General features: G+C 38.5%; 2 protein-coding genes across 7 annotated transcripts in view; both read right to left on the bottom strand.

The window, feature by feature from the left end:
• Nucleotides 1–17008, bottom strand: part of LOC125245721 (gastrula zinc finger protein XlCGF57.1-like) — an 85893-nt gene that overhangs the window by 9761 nt on the left and 59124 nt on the right. The window contains exons 1-2 of one of the 5 annotated variants that reach the window (XM_048156440.1): nucleotides 4354–4497; nucleotides 3671–3803 (exon numbers count right to left, since the gene is read on the bottom strand). The exons of 2 other annotated variants lie outside the window; for them this stretch is intronic. In XM_048156440.1, the coding sequence (XP_048012397.1) occupies nucleotides 3671–3755 (85 nt within the window). In that variant the 5' untranslated portion in view covers nucleotides 3756–3803; nucleotides 4354–4497. Of the gene's footprint in view, nucleotides 1–3670; nucleotides 3804–4146; nucleotides 4302–4353; nucleotides 4498–4518; nucleotides 4575–17008 lie in introns of those variants that run through there. 2 more of the 5 variants (XM_048156442.1, XM_048156441.1) reach the window with 2 other exon arrangements.
• LOC125245737 lies at nucleotides 6539–9701 on the bottom strand. Of its 2 annotated transcripts, XM_048156459.1 has the most exons (3): nucleotides 7433–8177; nucleotides 7056–7256; nucleotides 6539–6807 (listed from the first exon to the last, which is right to left on the bottom strand). In XM_048156459.1, exons 1-3 carry the CDS (start codon nucleotides 7499–7501, stop codon nucleotides 6802–6804), a joined length of 276 nt encoding a protein of 91 aa, XP_048012416.1. In that variant the 5' UTR covers nucleotides 7502–8177; the 3' UTR covers nucleotides 6539–6801. The 2 variants fall into 2 exon arrangements, 1 of the variants encoding a protein (XP_048012416.1); XR_007179593.1 differs by lacking the exon at nucleotides 6539–6807 and having other exon boundaries at nucleotides 7177–7256; nucleotides 7433–9701.

Genomic DNA, 17008 nt, shown 5'->3' on the forward strand with positions numbered 1-17008 from the left:
AATAGCGACGGCTCTTGTCTCTGTGAATACAGTAATAAACGATGGTAAGTTTAACCACATTTAACAGTACATTAGCAACATGCTAACGAAACATTTAGAAAGACAATTTAAAAATATCACTAAAAATATCACGATATCATGGATCATGTCAGTTATTATTGCTCCATCTGCCATTTTTCGCTATTGTTCTTGCTTGCTTACCTAGTCTGATGATTCAGCTGTGCACATCCAGACGTTAATACTGGCTGCCCTTGTGTAATGCCTTGAACAGGCGTACATATTAATGATCCCAACTGTTACGTAACAGTCGGTGTTATGTTGAGATTCGCCTGTTCTTCTGAGGTCTTTTAAACAAATGAGATTTATATAAGGAGGAGGAAACAATGGTGTTTGAGATGGTGCTGGGCGGTATACCGGTTCGTACTGAATACCGGTTTTTATTTTTTATATCATGTGAATTTTTAATATACCACAATACCGGTATATTTCGCTTAAACAACGCTCGGAACACGCACGGCACGACAGGGGTTTGAGAGGGGTTGCTTTTAACTGTTGCACTGTTCACAGCTTTATGTGTTACTAAGCGTGATGGTGAAGATGAATACAACAGACGTTGAAAGTACCGAAACTGAAGCTGTAAAATTAGTAGAACATGATGAAAAAGAGGAGCCGTATCTGTTGTTTGGAGGTTCTTGGGTTATAAAAAATCCGACGTCAACCAAACAACGGTTTTCTGCAAATGTTGTTGGGTTAAAGTTGTCGCCAGAGCAATATGCTCCACCACCTTAGCCGCAAACCTGCCTTGGAATATCAAGAATGCATGAAACTACGGTCAACATCCTCCACATCAGCAGGTAACACTGCAAAAGCAAAAGAAAAGTCGGGTCAGATGTCACTTGAAGACGTGTTTTCTAGAGGTACTGTCTATGACAAGAAAAGCAAATGGTGGATCAAGATTACAAACTCTATCACTATTCACCTAGCCAAAGACATGGTCCCGCTTAATACTGTCGAGAAAGAAGGCTTCAGGACGATGATAAAGACACTGGATCCCAGATATGTTTTACCGGGTCAAAAATACTTCAGCCAAACTGCAATCCCCAACTTGTACCAACAGCACAGAGCCAAGCTACAATTAGACCTGGTGACCGTCCCCCACTTCTCAGCAACGACCGATATCTGGTCTAGTCGCACCATGGAGCCATACCTAAGCCTGACGGTACATTTTATAAATGACGACTGGGTGTTGCGAAGTCATTGTCTGCAAACAAGCTACTTTCCTGATGATCACACCGGCGAATTACTCGCAGCAGGCTTGCAAGAGTCACTTGATTTCTGGGTGCTGTCAGAGGAGAAGCTAGTAGCCATAACAACAGACAGTGGAGCCAACATCAAGAAAGCTATCGAGCTGAATAATTGGACAAGACTCCAGTGCTTTGGTCACCGGCTTCACCTAGCCATAGGTAAGCAATTGCTTATTATATTAATATTAAACTTTAATTGATAGCTGTCAAATTATATTACAGTGTTTCCCATACATTGGTTCACAATATCAACACTCTCTGCACTGCACGTTTCAAAGTTAAAACTTGATTTTATATGAATATATCTTTGAAGGGAACTTACTGTCTTTAGAAAAGTTTCAATGTCATTTTCATTTAATTTTTTATTTATCTTTCCTGATAAAGTAGCGTTTATGAGCGCTGCACTACTTTGTGTACAGCCGTTGCCGGGGAAACCTCTATTTCTGCCGCTCCTAAAGCACCTCCTACTGGCAGAGAATTAATTTGCATTTTAGATCAATCAGTCTGTGTGAAACACTTCATTAATAACACATGTATTTGTTTTATCTTTATTAATTATTATTATTATTATTATTATTATCATCATCAATGCTTAACTTGTCATGATATGAGATTATAACTTGTTTCATGTGATGTGGGTTTATTGGGTTGTAATTGAGAGTATTTCAGGGCTATAGATTAATGAATCTGTTGTAATTAACATTAGGATAAGCAAACTAATATCATTCTTTGTTGTTTTTACAGAGAGAGGTGTAAAAGATGACCGCATACAACGCGCAGTAGGTGTCTGCAAAAAAATTGTGTCTGCCTTCTCATACTCTTGGAAGAAAAGGAGGGACCTGGCCATTGCTCAGGATGAACTGGTTCTTCCAAAGCATGTGCTCACAACTGAGATGCCTACCAGGTGGGGATCACGTCACACGACGATACAAAGAGTACTTGAGCAGGAGAGGGCCATAAGTCAGGTTCTAACAGCTGATAGGAAATCAAGGCACTTGGTCCTCAGTTGGCAATATGTGGATGTCCTGGAGGCTGTAAACAAGGTGTTGAGCCCACTCCAAGACTTCACAGATGCCTTGTCTGGAGAGCAATATGTCAGTATCTCCTACCTCAAGCCAGTACTCCATCTCTTCAACACATCCATTCTGGCTGAGGAAGAGGACGATACTCAGCTGACCAAGGATGTGAAGAGAAACATTCTAGCCTACTTGAACGAAAAATGTTCAGATGCAGTCACAGATGACCTGCTCGATATTGCGTCTTTTCTTGATCCACGATTCAGAACCACCTACATAAAGAAAGCAATGGTGGAGCAGATTACATCCAGAGCAGTCAAAGAAATAAAGGCACTAAAGGATCAAAAGGAAGACACTCCCATAGGGGTTGCTGCAACAGGGCCTGTTCTTCCTCCTGAGGAAAAAAAGCTAGTTTGTCCAGCTTTTTCAAAAAGCAGAGCACCAGCAGCATGGGCTGCAGTAGAGACACTCACTCTCAGAGGAGGAAACCATCAAAATGGAGCTGAGAACCTACTTGCAGACCACAGAGGTTGACAGTGATGCAGACCCTTTGAACTGGTGGAGATGCCATCAGGCAAATTTCAGTATTTATGTATCCCTGCCACCAGTGCTCCATCTGAAAGGGCATTCAGCACTGGTGGCAACATTGTAACATGTCACAGGGCCGCACTCAATCCAATTGTTGTGGATTGTCTGGTTTTCCTGGCTCAAAAGTTGTAATGCCTGAAATGCCTTTATGTAGCTTCTACATAATGTTGAAATGTGTGACTACTGTCTGTTTCTATGCTACAGGATAATTCTGAAAGCCAAGTTGCACTTTATATTTGCTTAAATATTTTTTCAGTATTGAAATACTGTGCACTGCATCAGTGCACCTTGATTTAATTTGAAGTGATACTATTCACTACTAATGCAAGCATACTTTTGTTTTACTATATTTGTTTGAATGTGTGTATACCTCAAAGTCCATATTAATGCAAGTTGCCTTTATGAAGGTTCAGTTGGTAAAGAAGTCCTCAAGTTGCACTTTTATATTTTTTTAGATTTACTTGAATACTGTGTAGTTTACCTAGGCTTAAACATGAAGGAATAGTATTATTAATGCAAGTTGCACATCTTTTCTCTTGTTATTCAACTATGCCAAGGTGAATTCAATTTTCCATTCGATGGCACCTTTAAATGTAATGTTGTATAGGCTACTTCCATATTATTTTTTCTAAATTTGTGTGAAATGTTGTAATAGTGAATGCACTTGAAGGCAGCATTAGTATTTCAAAAATATCAATTTAATATGTTGAACATTTTTATGAGGGTCAAATGATTCAATTTAGCTTTGTGCATGAAACCAACCTGTTTGTGTCTCAGTATCTTCTTGTTTCACTCTGAATGTTTCTTCAATCTTCATGTCTTCACTCTCCTCTTTAATTAATGCCATCTTTATAATAGTGTCACGTGGATCTCAGTCGCTTCACCAGGAGTTTTTCTGTGTGTTTGGACAATTTATGTTTAAGATGAGAATAATTAACAGAAAGAACAATAAATCCACACTAAATCTCTGCGTGAGTCTCAATCAGCTCTAGTTCAGTCAGAGTGAGAGTTAATGGCCTTAAATTACCCGATTAGCAAAAAACACTCAAAAGTAAACTACAAATTAACAACATATTATATACAGACACTTAGTATTTATGCATTTATTATGCCTCTTTAGTATTCAATAATTTGTAGATTATATTTAATAAATTGCACTTTCATGAAAACATTAACATTTGGTTTGTAAAAGTTTTACACAATTGTGTTCTAGTTTCATTTACACTGTCTGTTTTTACCAGCAGGTCTCCGTGATTCATTTGAATTTACTTCGCGAAGTATTAATGCAATTCGGACATACTCTTTTGACGTACTGTTTTTCGCATAATAAGTAGTAAAGTATTTGATTTCGATTTTCCAAAAGCTCCACTTCTCTCTTCACTACGAGACCAAACTCGTGTTTATGATAAACTGATTGAGTATATAGGGAGCGAATTGAGACGCACCTTTTCTGTTACTCGTGTCTGGATACACTTTCCTCACACAAAATAACGTTCATAAATGTTAGATGAAGCATTGCAATTTTACCTTCAATAACGTTGAATTAATTTTAAAAACCACAAGAATTTCCTGAACGTGTTGTATCGATTTAAATGCTTAAAAACACAAACCTTTCTTCAGCCGAATCACAACAAACACTGGAGCGCGGCGCAGCGCTGTGGCGTCACGATGTCAGATCAAAATAAAAGTGGTGAATATAATGAACAATATCAATAAACGAGCAATAGGTCAGATTCTGTCTTAAAAAAAAGTCATGTTTGACCCTTTATTAAGAAACCAGAAACCATTGCATTATATTGTTTAACATTGGTTTAATTCACTGTTGATTACCCTGTATGGAAATAAAACATTTGGTAAATAACCTTTTTATTTAGTAGAAATGTATTTTTCTATGTTTAAAATTGAAGTGTAAACTACACTGCTAATTATTTGTACAGCTGTAAATCAAAGAAAACCTTACATTAATTTATTTCACACTTATTTAAAATGATTTCATACATTTTTGATTATCCTGTGAAGTAATAAAACATCTGGCAAATTACGTTTAGTACATATATATATATATATATATATATATATATATATATACAGTACAATCCAAAAGTTTGGAACCACTAAGATTTTTAATGTTTTTAAAATAAGTTTCGTCTGCTCACCAAGGCTACATTTATTTAATTAAAAATACAGTAAAAAACAGTAATATTGTGAAATATTATTACAATTTAAAATAACTGTGTACTATTTAAATATATTTGACAAAGTAATTTATTCCAGTGATGCAAAGCTGAATTTTCAGCATCATTACTCCAGTCTTCAGTGTCACATGATCCTTCAGAAATCATTCTAATATGCTCAGGAGTCCTTGATGAATAGAAAGTTCAAAAGAACAGCATTTATCTGAAATACAAAGCTTCTGTAGCTTATATATATATATATATATATATAGTGTTCCTCCAGTTCACACCTGTACTAAAAATGAGCAGAACTGGCACAAACCCAGAACGATTGTAAGTTTAAGTGAATTTTAGGAAAAGACAAATGATTATTGCTTTCCTAACCCTGTTCCACAAACAGTATGTTTTAAATGCAGCTCTGCTCTTTAATAGACCAAGACCTAAAATTCATTCTTTATTAGACCTAAAAATACATTCATTTGAAATGTGGTGGTTTGAGATTCGAAATCACACATCATTCATGCTCTACTGCTTACTGTCGACCATTTTGTATATATACTAGGGCTGTCAAACGATTAATCACGATTAATCGGATACAAAATAAAAGTTTGAGTTTGCCTAATATATGTGGGTGTACTGTGTGTAATTATTATGTATCATGTGACACTGAAGACTGGTGATGCTGAAAATTCAGCTTTGATCACAGGAATAAATTACACTTTATTGTATATTCACATAGAAAACAGCTGATTTACACTGTAATAATATTTAATACTAACTGATTTTGTAGTATTTTTAATCAAATAAGCGCAGCCATGGTTAGCTGAAGAGAATTCTTTTAAAAGCATTTAAAATCGTACTGACCCCAAACTTTTGAACAGTAGTGTACATCATCACAACTTTTTGATCTTCACTGTTTAGGAATGTAAGTGTCCTGCCACAGGTCAAGGGACAGAGGATGGCAAGGCGACCGCAGCAAATTGGCCCTGGTTTGCCCTCATGGACGAGGCATTAGGGCAGTCTGCAGCAGTCTCGCCCCCTTGCCTTATTGCCTCGATCCAAGAGGAAAAACCAGGGCCAAGCACTGCACAAGAGGTAGATGAAGGGAGAGGCGAGGAGGATGAGGAGGAGACAGTGAGAGACAGGAGCAAAGAGAGAGCAGGGCACAGAGGAGAGAAGAGGAGAAGGGAGCGAGAGGATCCAATCCTACAGCTTCTAAAGGAGGATATTAAATACCAGAGGGAGGCAGATGAGAGAAGGGAAGCAGAGGCCAGAGAGAGGGCAAACCGCTTTTTTTTGCTGTTGGAGAGGTTGGCGGAAAAATAAAGTCAATTAAATTGAACTGGTTTTGTCTTTGCCTCTTATTTAATATAAACTGTATATCCATTTTTTAAAAACCTTGTTCTTTAGACCGCAATAGAAAAACAAAACAATGTATTGAACAATATCTTCACCCTTATTTACAACGTTTTGTGATTTGGTATTCCAAGCTCTACAAAAAGCATTAGTTTCATCTTTGTTACATAAAAAAAAAATTATTTAAACATTTATACATTGACAACTATATACATGAATCAGCAAATTCATTTAAACAACATTCTCATATCTACAACTATATACAACAACTTAAACATTTACAACTATATACAACAAACGAGAAGAACATAAGTGGCCATCAGCCACACTGCCTACAGCACCACCGGTGCTGCTGTTGTTGCTTCAAGGCTGCAGACAGAAGAAGAAAGTTTAGGTTAGTCCAGTGGTAATCCAATCTGTCATGTAAGTTGATAATTGATTCTACAACAGTTGCAGTATATTTAATATTGTATCACTGAAGGTAAATAAAATATACTTAATGTACTTTTATGGTATATTTCATTTACCTTCTTGACTGTATGGGTGTTTTCCAATGGTGGTGTTGTATGTACTTGGATGTAAGCACAGCAGGTCATAGTCCACACTTAATTATTCACCTGGCAAAAATAGTCATGGTCAAGAGGTGCCTCGTGGAGTGCAGACACCTCGTTGGTCAGCGCAGCCCACCAAGCAGCTCCACTCCGGCTCTCCCCACCATCAAGCTCCCCAGGTGGCTGGTTGTCCTCCTCCACAACCTCTTCCAGCACATCCCCGACACCAACACAAATGTTGTGCAAAATTACACACGCCGTCACCACCTGTGCACAAAGCAGACCAAAAGACCAAAAGGATACAAGACTGTTGAGATGTGAAAAAACATGAACACAGAAGATAGTGTGACTTTAGTAGTTGTTAAGCATTAACTGTTATTTTGAGTAGGATACTATGATTTGATTAAGAAATCCACTACAGAAGTATTGCAATGATTTATTACCTTAGGGACAAACAGTGTATGTACTCCAAGTGCTTCTAAAAAGATGCACCTGAAGCGGGTTTTCATCATTCCAAATGCACGCTCAATGATTGTGACCTTTGGAATGATGGTAGTTGAACCTTTGCTCTGCCATGCCTCTCACTGGCCTCTTATATGGTGTGATAAGGGCCAGGGGTTCCTGTAGACATGGGTAGCCACCGTCAGCTAGGAGAAAATACCCAGGCGGAGGGTAAGTCCCCCTAGTGTAGATGGGGCTGTTCTTGAGGATGCGTGCATCATGCACAATTCCTGGGTAACCCACAAAGATGTCAATAAAGCGACCCTGATGGTCACAGACTGCCTGGAGCACCACTGAAGGGAAGAGCTTTCTGTTGTAATTGTGACCATCAGGGCCGCCGGGACATTTTATTCTTATGTGGCGGCCGTCTACTGCCCCTGCTGCCTTGCCAAATGCTTGGTGATTAGCCAAGCGAGCAAAACCATCCCCAACCACTTGGAGCTCCTCCTGTGTGCGAGGGAAGTGCACAAATTGGGGGAGCACAGCCACCACCTCATCCACCATCTTGTGGACAACTCTGTGCACTGTGGGAAGAGGCATGCTAAAGACCCTGGAGACAACTCTGTAGGCTGAACCGGTTTCCAGCCAGAACAGGAACACGAGTGTCTCCAGGGTCTGGCCCCATCCATGCTGCCTGTCAGTCTTCAGGGCCACCATCAGCTGCTGCATGGCCTGAAGTCTGGCCGAGTGTCCTCCCCTCCATAGTACCGCTGCAGTACTGGCACTGTGGCATTGATGGCACGGTATTGCCGAGCCTGTACAAGATGTAGGAGAGAGGAAGGTTTAAGTATAATTTCAGTTAATAAATATAAATGCATATAAATACATATGCGATAGCACACACATAAATTATGTTCAAAATGTGGAGAGAAAGACTGAAGGGATCATTTTGCTCAATAGGGTAAAAAAAAAGCCTAGTTGGGGAAATAGAAAAAAATCTTGTTTGTGAGATAGGACATGTCTTTAACAAATAGTTCTTAAATTATATATATTTTTAAATATTAAATATTATTACATGGCTTGGTTGAATTCCGGTCTGTTATTTCTAGATAACAGACCACTGCAAGTATAACACACCATTGCCATTAAAAACAGAGTGTTGCTATGGCCGCAGTTCTGTTCATTCAGGCAATATAATCGTTTTTAAATCAATAAACTCATTTTAATCATATTGATTCAAGTGTGTTTAAACAGTGCGGGTCAATTTGACCCATAACATAATGGATGTAATTATTTTTAAATGAATGATAAGAGCGGTAACGTTACTTACCATCCCACGTCTTTAACGGCAGAGGTGGCGACAAATTGAAATTCTCCTCCTGCGAGCCTGACGCCAATGCTGCCTCACCATCTCCATTTCCATATCGGAAAAAATGCTGTACAGCAATCAAACCAGTAACGTTTGCACTTCCATTTTTCAGCGCCGAAAGCGGACCTTTTCACTGATGTAATCACGCAATGACGTGCACTTGCTAGTGTGATGGAATTTTTGAACTAATTAATGAACTAACATTTCTTTTCTTCTACAGGCCTAATAATAATAATCTAACTTAGAAATAGAGAAACAGTCACTAGGAGTGTTGTGATTCAGAAACATTCTGCTGTGCTGGCTAGACAGCATCCTTCTGGGGATAAAAAATAGTCTTTGAGAGGTTGTTTTAACCTATTGAGTAATCTGAACTATTAACCCTGAGACATTTTTTGATGATCTTGTGATTCAGTTGTTCTAATCTAAATTTACTCCGGCAGTAAGCGGGACAGAGGAACTGAGATGTTTTTCTTAAATCTAAACTAATCATATTGAGACTGATGATAATGAGTAATAGATCATGCCATGCTGACTGTGAAGTGTACCTGAAATCCTATAAAACCTGTTGTATTCCTTTGTTCGGAGAGAGATTCTCTGGAATGATGAGAACTCTCCCGGCCGTGATTAAAGCATATTCTGAGGCATAGACTGGAGTCTGTTTGGTTTTTAGGCTGCAGCAAACCTAAGCACTAGAGATCTTTTTCTATACTATAGTGATAGTGTTTAGTGGAGGTGAGGAGCACTAAAGAGCTTATTATCAGGTGATAGGCCCCCAAAACAGGCCGAGACGTCGGCCGACTCGAACAGGTACTGAAGTACGCTCAGTAGAGTATAAATTTATTGGTTTTATGGTGTCAGGGACACCCAGGTTTATTGGTTGATGGTGTCAGGGACACCCAGGTTTAACTAAGTCAGGTGCGTAGGGAAAAATCTACCACACTAGTTTTACGTGTTCTCCGAATGCTAAAGAGGAGCCTCGCCTAGCCTCTGAAGGAAGTGACTTGGAAGGATCAGTCCTGCCAAGGAAGTATCCTTGACATTGAGAAACACCTAGTGTATGGTTTAGGGTAGGATGATTATTTCAGCATTGTGTAGGCAATCACGCGCAATGACTGACCCAATGAAATCTTTAGAATCGGTTGCTGGGCCGGGTTTGATCTTACTCGTTGTAGTTTAGGACAAGAAGAATAAATCAATCGACAACAATCAATCACACTCACGCAAAGAATGTGTAAAGGCCCTAAAAAAGTTTATATGTGTAAAGGCCTAGGATTTTCCCCCTTCTGGTCTATGTATCCCTGCCTCTGCTGAATTATTTTTATCCCCTTTATCCCGGTGGGAATAAATAAAATATCTGGCTTCGCCTCAGCGCCAGGCGCAAGTCAAACGAGCGCGGAAAATGTGACGATGAGGGAGCTTCAGTTGAACAACAGTGAACTGTGGTCAGATCAGAGCCGCTAAATATGATGAGATGTTGTCAGGCTATGTCGGTAACTCAGAAAAATTAACACGACTGTCCAATCAGCCGTTATACTGTGCTCGTGGCGCGCACTAAAGAACTGCATGCGCCAATGCGCTTGCGCGCGCTGCATAATTACTTTATTACAGCTTAAATAAAGCGCAAAAGAAACTACTAGCAATGACCGTCGTTGTTCTGTTGTAAGTTAAGTCATGAAATTACCAAACATGCGATTAAAGCTGCCTCAAAACTGTGCATGCATGTAGGCCTGTTTGTTGACTTGATTGTTATCCAATTTGTTGGCCTTAAAACATCTTAAGCATTCATATATGTACACCAGGGAAATTTTCGGGGGAGCATGCCCCCGTACCCCCCTGGCAAACTACATTTTCTGTCCTCGGTAATTATGAAACCCTAGCCAGCTTATATCTAATGAAATATGAGGTAAACGTGCATTTCTCCAAATGTGCACACTTTTGGACTAAAAGTTTGTGTATGCAGTGTGATCACAAATAAATGGGACCAAACGCGATTGAATGTAAAGGTTTGTGTATCGTTATTCTATTAATAATACCGATTGATATTGCATTTCTATCAGAAAGTCATTAAGAATTATATTAATTTATTAGATAGCTTAGATATTTGCAACACTACAACGACACTAAGCTATCTAATACTTCAAATCTCAAGGTTAAATCATTTTTTAAAAATGTTTCTATAACAGCTGCCAAAAATAGTATATAGCTCCACTGTGGTTTTTAATAAATAAAAAAAAAATAGTAAACTTTTCAAAACATCCCCCTTCTTTTTTTCTTTCTTTTTTTTTCACAAATATCACCCTGTATGTATGTAAATAGAATCTACCTATATGTATATGGTGAACATATTCCTACTCTTTACACTGTGTCTACTGTCTACACCTGACGCAGGAAGCACAACGTGACAAATCCCCGAAGTAAATGCCTCGTTCTAATTATGACCAAGCAGCAGTCGCAATATGTCTAATAGGAAGGACAAATGGATTTGCAACGTTCGCTTTGCATGCCCGGTGTAGAGAGTTACTTGCTGTGTGGCACGGTAAGACGCGACAATGTTAGACACGGTGTTGGCATTTATAAAAAAAAATAAAAAATCGATTCTTGGAATCGATTCCAGAAACAGGAATTGGAATCGGAATCGATTTCAAAAAATCTGGAATTGAACAGCCCTAGAGCGCCTGTCCAACACATAACGTTATTTCAGAGTCAACATTTTTAAAGCATGTCTACCTGTAAGACTAAGCTTTTGCCAAAGCATTGCATACTGGTCCGGTTTCACGGACAGTGTAGTTTCTAAGCGAGAAATACTCAACTGTCCTACACATGTTGTAATCAAACACATCTGAACAATGTAATCAAGCTGTTTAGGATTATATGGAGTGAAAACAGCATCAAAACCTTCAACACGTGAGCACGAGAGATCCACACACATTACCTGCAAAGATGCGAAATGGTCCAGATGCTTTCAAGTTGAATCTTCCAATGCATTCATTTGTCAAGATGTTTTCTGACTTAGTGAGAAACTGAAGTCTAAACACTTAATCATGTACATAAATGCAAATATAGAGTAAAACCAAACATGTTTTTTTATTCTTGAACAAGAAATATATAGCCTTTTAAGAAAACCATTCAGGTAACAAGAAAGCAAGTCCTTCAAATTATTTCTGTAACTGTTAGCCAACCTCCTGGCTGAATGTTTTTTTGTTTGTTTGTTTATATTATTGTACTTCTGAATGTATTTTATAGTAATGTAATAACCCCTTCCCCACAACACATATTAAAGGATTAGTTCACTTTTAAGTAAAAATTTCCTGATAATTTACTCACCCCCACAGTGTTGTAGTACTCGAGACTTGGACTCGTCTCGAGACCATATTGTAACGGTCTCGGTCTTGTCATGGACTCGTGTGCATATTGACTCGTACTCGAGCATATTAGGACTCGGACTCATTCCCAAGACCAGACCACTCGAGTCCCATTCAAAATAATTCATGACTATTACTGTATGTTAAAGGTGCCCTAGATTATGTTTTTTAAAAGATGTAATATAAGTCTAAGGTGTCCCCTGAATGTGTCTGTGAAGTTTCAGATCAAAATACCCCATAGATTTTTTTAATGAATTTTTTTAACTGCCTATTTTGGGGCATCATTATAAACGCGCCGATTTTATGCTGCGGCCCCTTTAAATCCCGTGGTCCATGCCCACAGAGCTCGCGCTTGCCTTGAACAGTGCCTTAACAAAGTTTACACAGCTAATATAACCCTCAAAATGGATCTTTACAAAGTGTTCGTCATGTATGTGGCATGCATGCGTCGGATTATGTGAGTATTGTATACTGTTATATTGTTTACTTCTGATTCTGTATGAGTTTGAGGCTGTGCTCCGTGGCTAACGGCTAATGCTACACTGTTGGAGAGATTTATAAAGAATGAAGTTGTGTTTATGCATTATATAGACTGCAAGTGTTTAAAAATGAAAATAGCGACGGCTCTTGTCTCCGTGACTACAGTAAGAAACGATGGTAACTTTAACCACATTTAACAGTACATTAGCAACATGCTAACGAAACATTTAGAAAGACAGTTTACAAATATCACTAAAAATATCATGATATCATGGATCATGTCAGTTATTATTGCTCCATCTGCCAATAATATGTTCTTGCTTGCTTACCTAGTCTGATGATTCACCTGTGCACATCCAGACGTTAATACTGGCTGCCCTTGTCTAATGCCTTTTATAATGTTGGAAACGTGGGCTGGCATATGCAAATATTGGGGGCGTACACCCCGACTGTTACGTAACAGTCGGTGTTATGTTGAGATTCGCCTGTTCTTCAGAGGTCTTTTAAACAAATGAGATTTATATAAGGAGGAGGAAACAATGGAGTTTGAGACTCACTGTATGTCATTTCCATGTACTGAACTCTTGTTATTTAACAATGCCAAGATAAATTAAATTTTTCATTCGAGGGCACCTTTAATGTTTGGGGGCAAAGAGCAATGATAATATTGTGGTCAATAAAACAAAATGCATTTGAATTATAATTAACATGACAATGTGTACAATAGTAACGAATCGCTCAAAAGTCGGAAAATTCGTCAGTGTGAGGCGTTGCCATAACGCGTTGCTATGGGTTGCGTGTGTGCGACTGACTGATTTTCCACAGTCTGTTCGAAACTTCTCTTGAGCCATATATGGTTCTTTCACTGAATGCTACTATGTGGCCTTTTTACCCTGATAATATTTTTTTAAACCAATATCACTCTAAGTAAATAAAATACAATGTACATGCCATGGTATATTTGATGAGAATGGTGCTAATTTTATTGTTTCCACCAAACATTTACATATTCTTTTAGGTCTTTAGATTTCTATAGGTCTTGTCTCAGACCCAACCTTATGTGAACTCGGTCTCGACTCAGACTCAACCTTCTCTGGTCTTGGTCTCGACTTGGACTCGACCCTCTCTGGACTCGGTCTTGATTCGGACTCAAATGAGCTGGTCTCAACTACAACACTGCACCCCCATGTCATCCAAGATGTTCATGTCCTTCTTTCTTCAGTTGAAAATAAATGAAGGTTTTTGATGAAAACATTCCAGGATTATTCTCCTTATAGTGGACTTCAATAGTCTCCTAACGGTTGAAGGTCAAAATTACAGTTTCAGTGCAGCTTCAAAGGGCTTTAAACGATACCAGACGAGGAATAAGGATGTCATCTAGAGAAACCATTGGTCATTTTTGGAAAAAAAATGTAAATGTATATGCTTTATATAAACATATGTTCGCCTTCCAAGTGGTTCCACCAAAACCGCACTTTCGTATTCTCCAAAAAGCTTACGCTGTATGTCCTACGCCTTCCCTATTCAACTTACGGCGCGAACGCAGCGCCAGTTCCATTTTTCCGTAAGTATAGGGAAGGCGTGGACATACAGATTTTTGAAGAAAATTTTCAGAAATTTTTATGCATGGCTCAATAAACATTACTGATTATTATCAACATTGAAAACAGTTGTGCTGCTTCAGATTTTGTGGAAACCAGGATTCTTTGATGAATATTTGACAAAAGGAAATGCCACTGTGACCAAACATTTTGATGGTGAGGCAGATCATTTGGTCCCATTAGCCTCCACAATTCTGGTGGAGATTTTTTTTTTTTTTTTTCATTCCTATAGGGCATTCCTATCTTTCCTAGGGCATTCCTATCTTCATGGAGGTCCTACACTAAGCATGCTTTTATTTGTTTCCTTACTGGGGATTCACAAGAGGAAATATCCTCTTTGCTGTGCTTAGAAGACTGCCCTGAACTGAGACAAGTGCTATTAGATTAATTTATTAAACTGTTGATCTGTTTGTTTGGTTTTTCAGTTATGCCTAGACAGGGAGCTGTCAGAGGAAGAAAAAGTTCTCAATCTCTGTCTTTCCTAGGACCTTCCTGGTCCAACCAAGGGCAACAGTGTGTGGCTCTTCCAAAACCTTCTAATGAATGCGGTATCAACATTTTATACATGGCTTGATTACTTGGGTATATAACCTGCCTGCCATCCCAGATGTCTGTCTGTGTGCACTTATCACAACAGAAATAACTTGAATATGGCTTTGTGCCTTTAACAAGTGCTTTTGCAGGTTCATCATAACTGATACAGCACAGATCGTAAATGATTCCTGTCAGTCTCTAATCCATTCAGTGAAATGTCCCTGAGGTCATGCACTACATCTGTCAATAAATAAAGATTTGTAGGCTTTGACACACCAAAACAGAGAGCAAGAGGAAAGACAGTGGAAGGAGCCAAATTGACTTTACATTAAACCAGCCACAGTGACTGACAGCTACTTTTAAAACTTAAAAAACACACCAAATTAATATCATTGGCCAGGGCTGGATTGGGACTCATTTTCAGCCCTGGGGTTTCATGCCTTAGACCTGCCCACTTTAATTCATGACTGACTATTAAAATAATGTAATTAAAACCTCAGTATATAAGTCTGCAATAGTGCACTGTTCTCTACAGCCTTGTAATTATTTTTTTTTTAGTTAAAAATTATAGTACAAAAAATGCTAAAATTTGATAGAGTCATTTTTATTGTTATAATAATGATTAATGTGAACCACTGATTAATTCTCTAGCCATCTAGTGGCTGTAGTTCATGTGAATTCATGTTATTTTAATTTTAATTTAATGAAGTGTTTGCTTTCCAGTAGGTGGCAGCAATCGTCCACTAAACCCAGGCACATTTTTCATGTCTATCACTATGAATGAAATTGAGAAAAGTAGATCTTTATTAAAGCGCATCTAACATAAAATTTTGCTATTTTATATAAATGTAAATACTTAAAGGGATAGTTCACCCAAAAATGAAAATTTGATGTTTATCTGCTTACCCCCAGTGCATCCAAGATGTAGGTGAATTTGTTTCTTCAGTCGAACGCAAATTATGATTTTTAACTGCAACCGCTGCCGTCTGTCAGTCAAATAATAGCAGTGGATGGGAACTTCAACTATAACAGTAAATAAAACTTGCTTAGACAAATCCAAATTAAACCCTGCGGCTCGTGACGACACATTGATGTCTTAAGACACGAAACGATCGGTTTGTGTGAGAAACCGAACAGTATTTATATCATTTTTTACCTCTAAAACACCACTATGTCCAACTCCGTTCAGCTTCCTGTTAGTGAGGTCAAAAAACGCGTTCTGACGACGGAAGTGATGTCTCGCCCATATACTTCAATGAGCGCGAGACAACACTTCCGTTGTCAGAGCGCGATCAGACCTCACACACCGGAAGCTGAACGGAGTTGGACATAGTGGTGTATTAAAGGTAAAAAATGATATAAATACTGTTCGGTTTCTCACACAAACCGATCGTTTCGTGTCTTAAGACATTAATGTGTCGTCACGAGCCGCAGGGTTTAATTTGGATTTGTCTAAGCAAGTTTTATTTACTGTTATAGTTGAAGTTCCTATCCACTGCTATTATTTGACTGACAGAGGGCAGCGGTTGCAGTTAAAAATCATAATTTGCGTTCGACTGAAGAAAAAAGTCACCTACATCTTAGATGCCCTGGGGTAAGCAGATAAACATCAAATTTTCATTTTTGGGTGAACTATCCCTTTAAATTATTACAAATTGAGGCAAATAAATAACACAAAATACCATAAATCCCCCAAACTTGCACAAATTTACAGTAAAATATTAAAGTAGTATGTTTGTTTAAAAAAAGTTACATTATGTTACAAAAATCATATTTTACTGTCTGGTTATGTAAGCTAGTTGGACAGAAAAATTAATATTACTATTATTACGATATGAGAAATAGCTGCATGCCTTTATCTTTGCATGTTTCCCCTCTTCCTTTATATTTATTTAGGCTACCTAAATCGGCCTCCGGTGGCTTAGACCTTCTGTCTTACCATAATTTAGTGTTGATTTAGAACTTGTCCCGCTGTCCCTACAGACGTCACCTCATCCCTTCTTCTCGTATACTCTTGAGTAAGTTGTCTTCTCCAGGCGCACACTCCGAGTCCCTCCCGACCAGGTTAATTTACCCCCAGAGTGACATGATATCACTGAAGTTAATGAGCGATAAAAACCGATTGCGCATTCGTTTGTATTTTTTTCTTGCGCAGATACCCCGTGCTGCCACCAGCAAGATGCCGCCCTGGGCCGTTGCCCATGTCGTCCAGTCCTAAATACATTACTGACT

This window comes from Megalobrama amblycephala, linkage group LG14, assembly GCF_018812025.1.
Source record: "Megalobrama amblycephala isolate DHTTF-2021 linkage group LG14, ASM1881202v1, whole genome shotgun sequence".
Lineage (NCBI taxonomy): Eukaryota > Metazoa > Chordata > Actinopteri > Cypriniformes > Xenocyprididae > Megalobrama > Megalobrama amblycephala.

Coding starts and splice junctions, on each gene's coding strand:
- LOC125245737 (XM_048156459.1), bottom strand. CDS start 7,501: ATGATGAAAACCCGCTTCAGGTGCATCTTTTTAGAAGCACTTGGAGTA. Junction 7,257..7,432: donor ATACACTGTTTGTCCCTAAG/GTAATAAATCAT, acceptor CTTTGTGCACAG/GTGGTGACGGCGTGTGTAAT.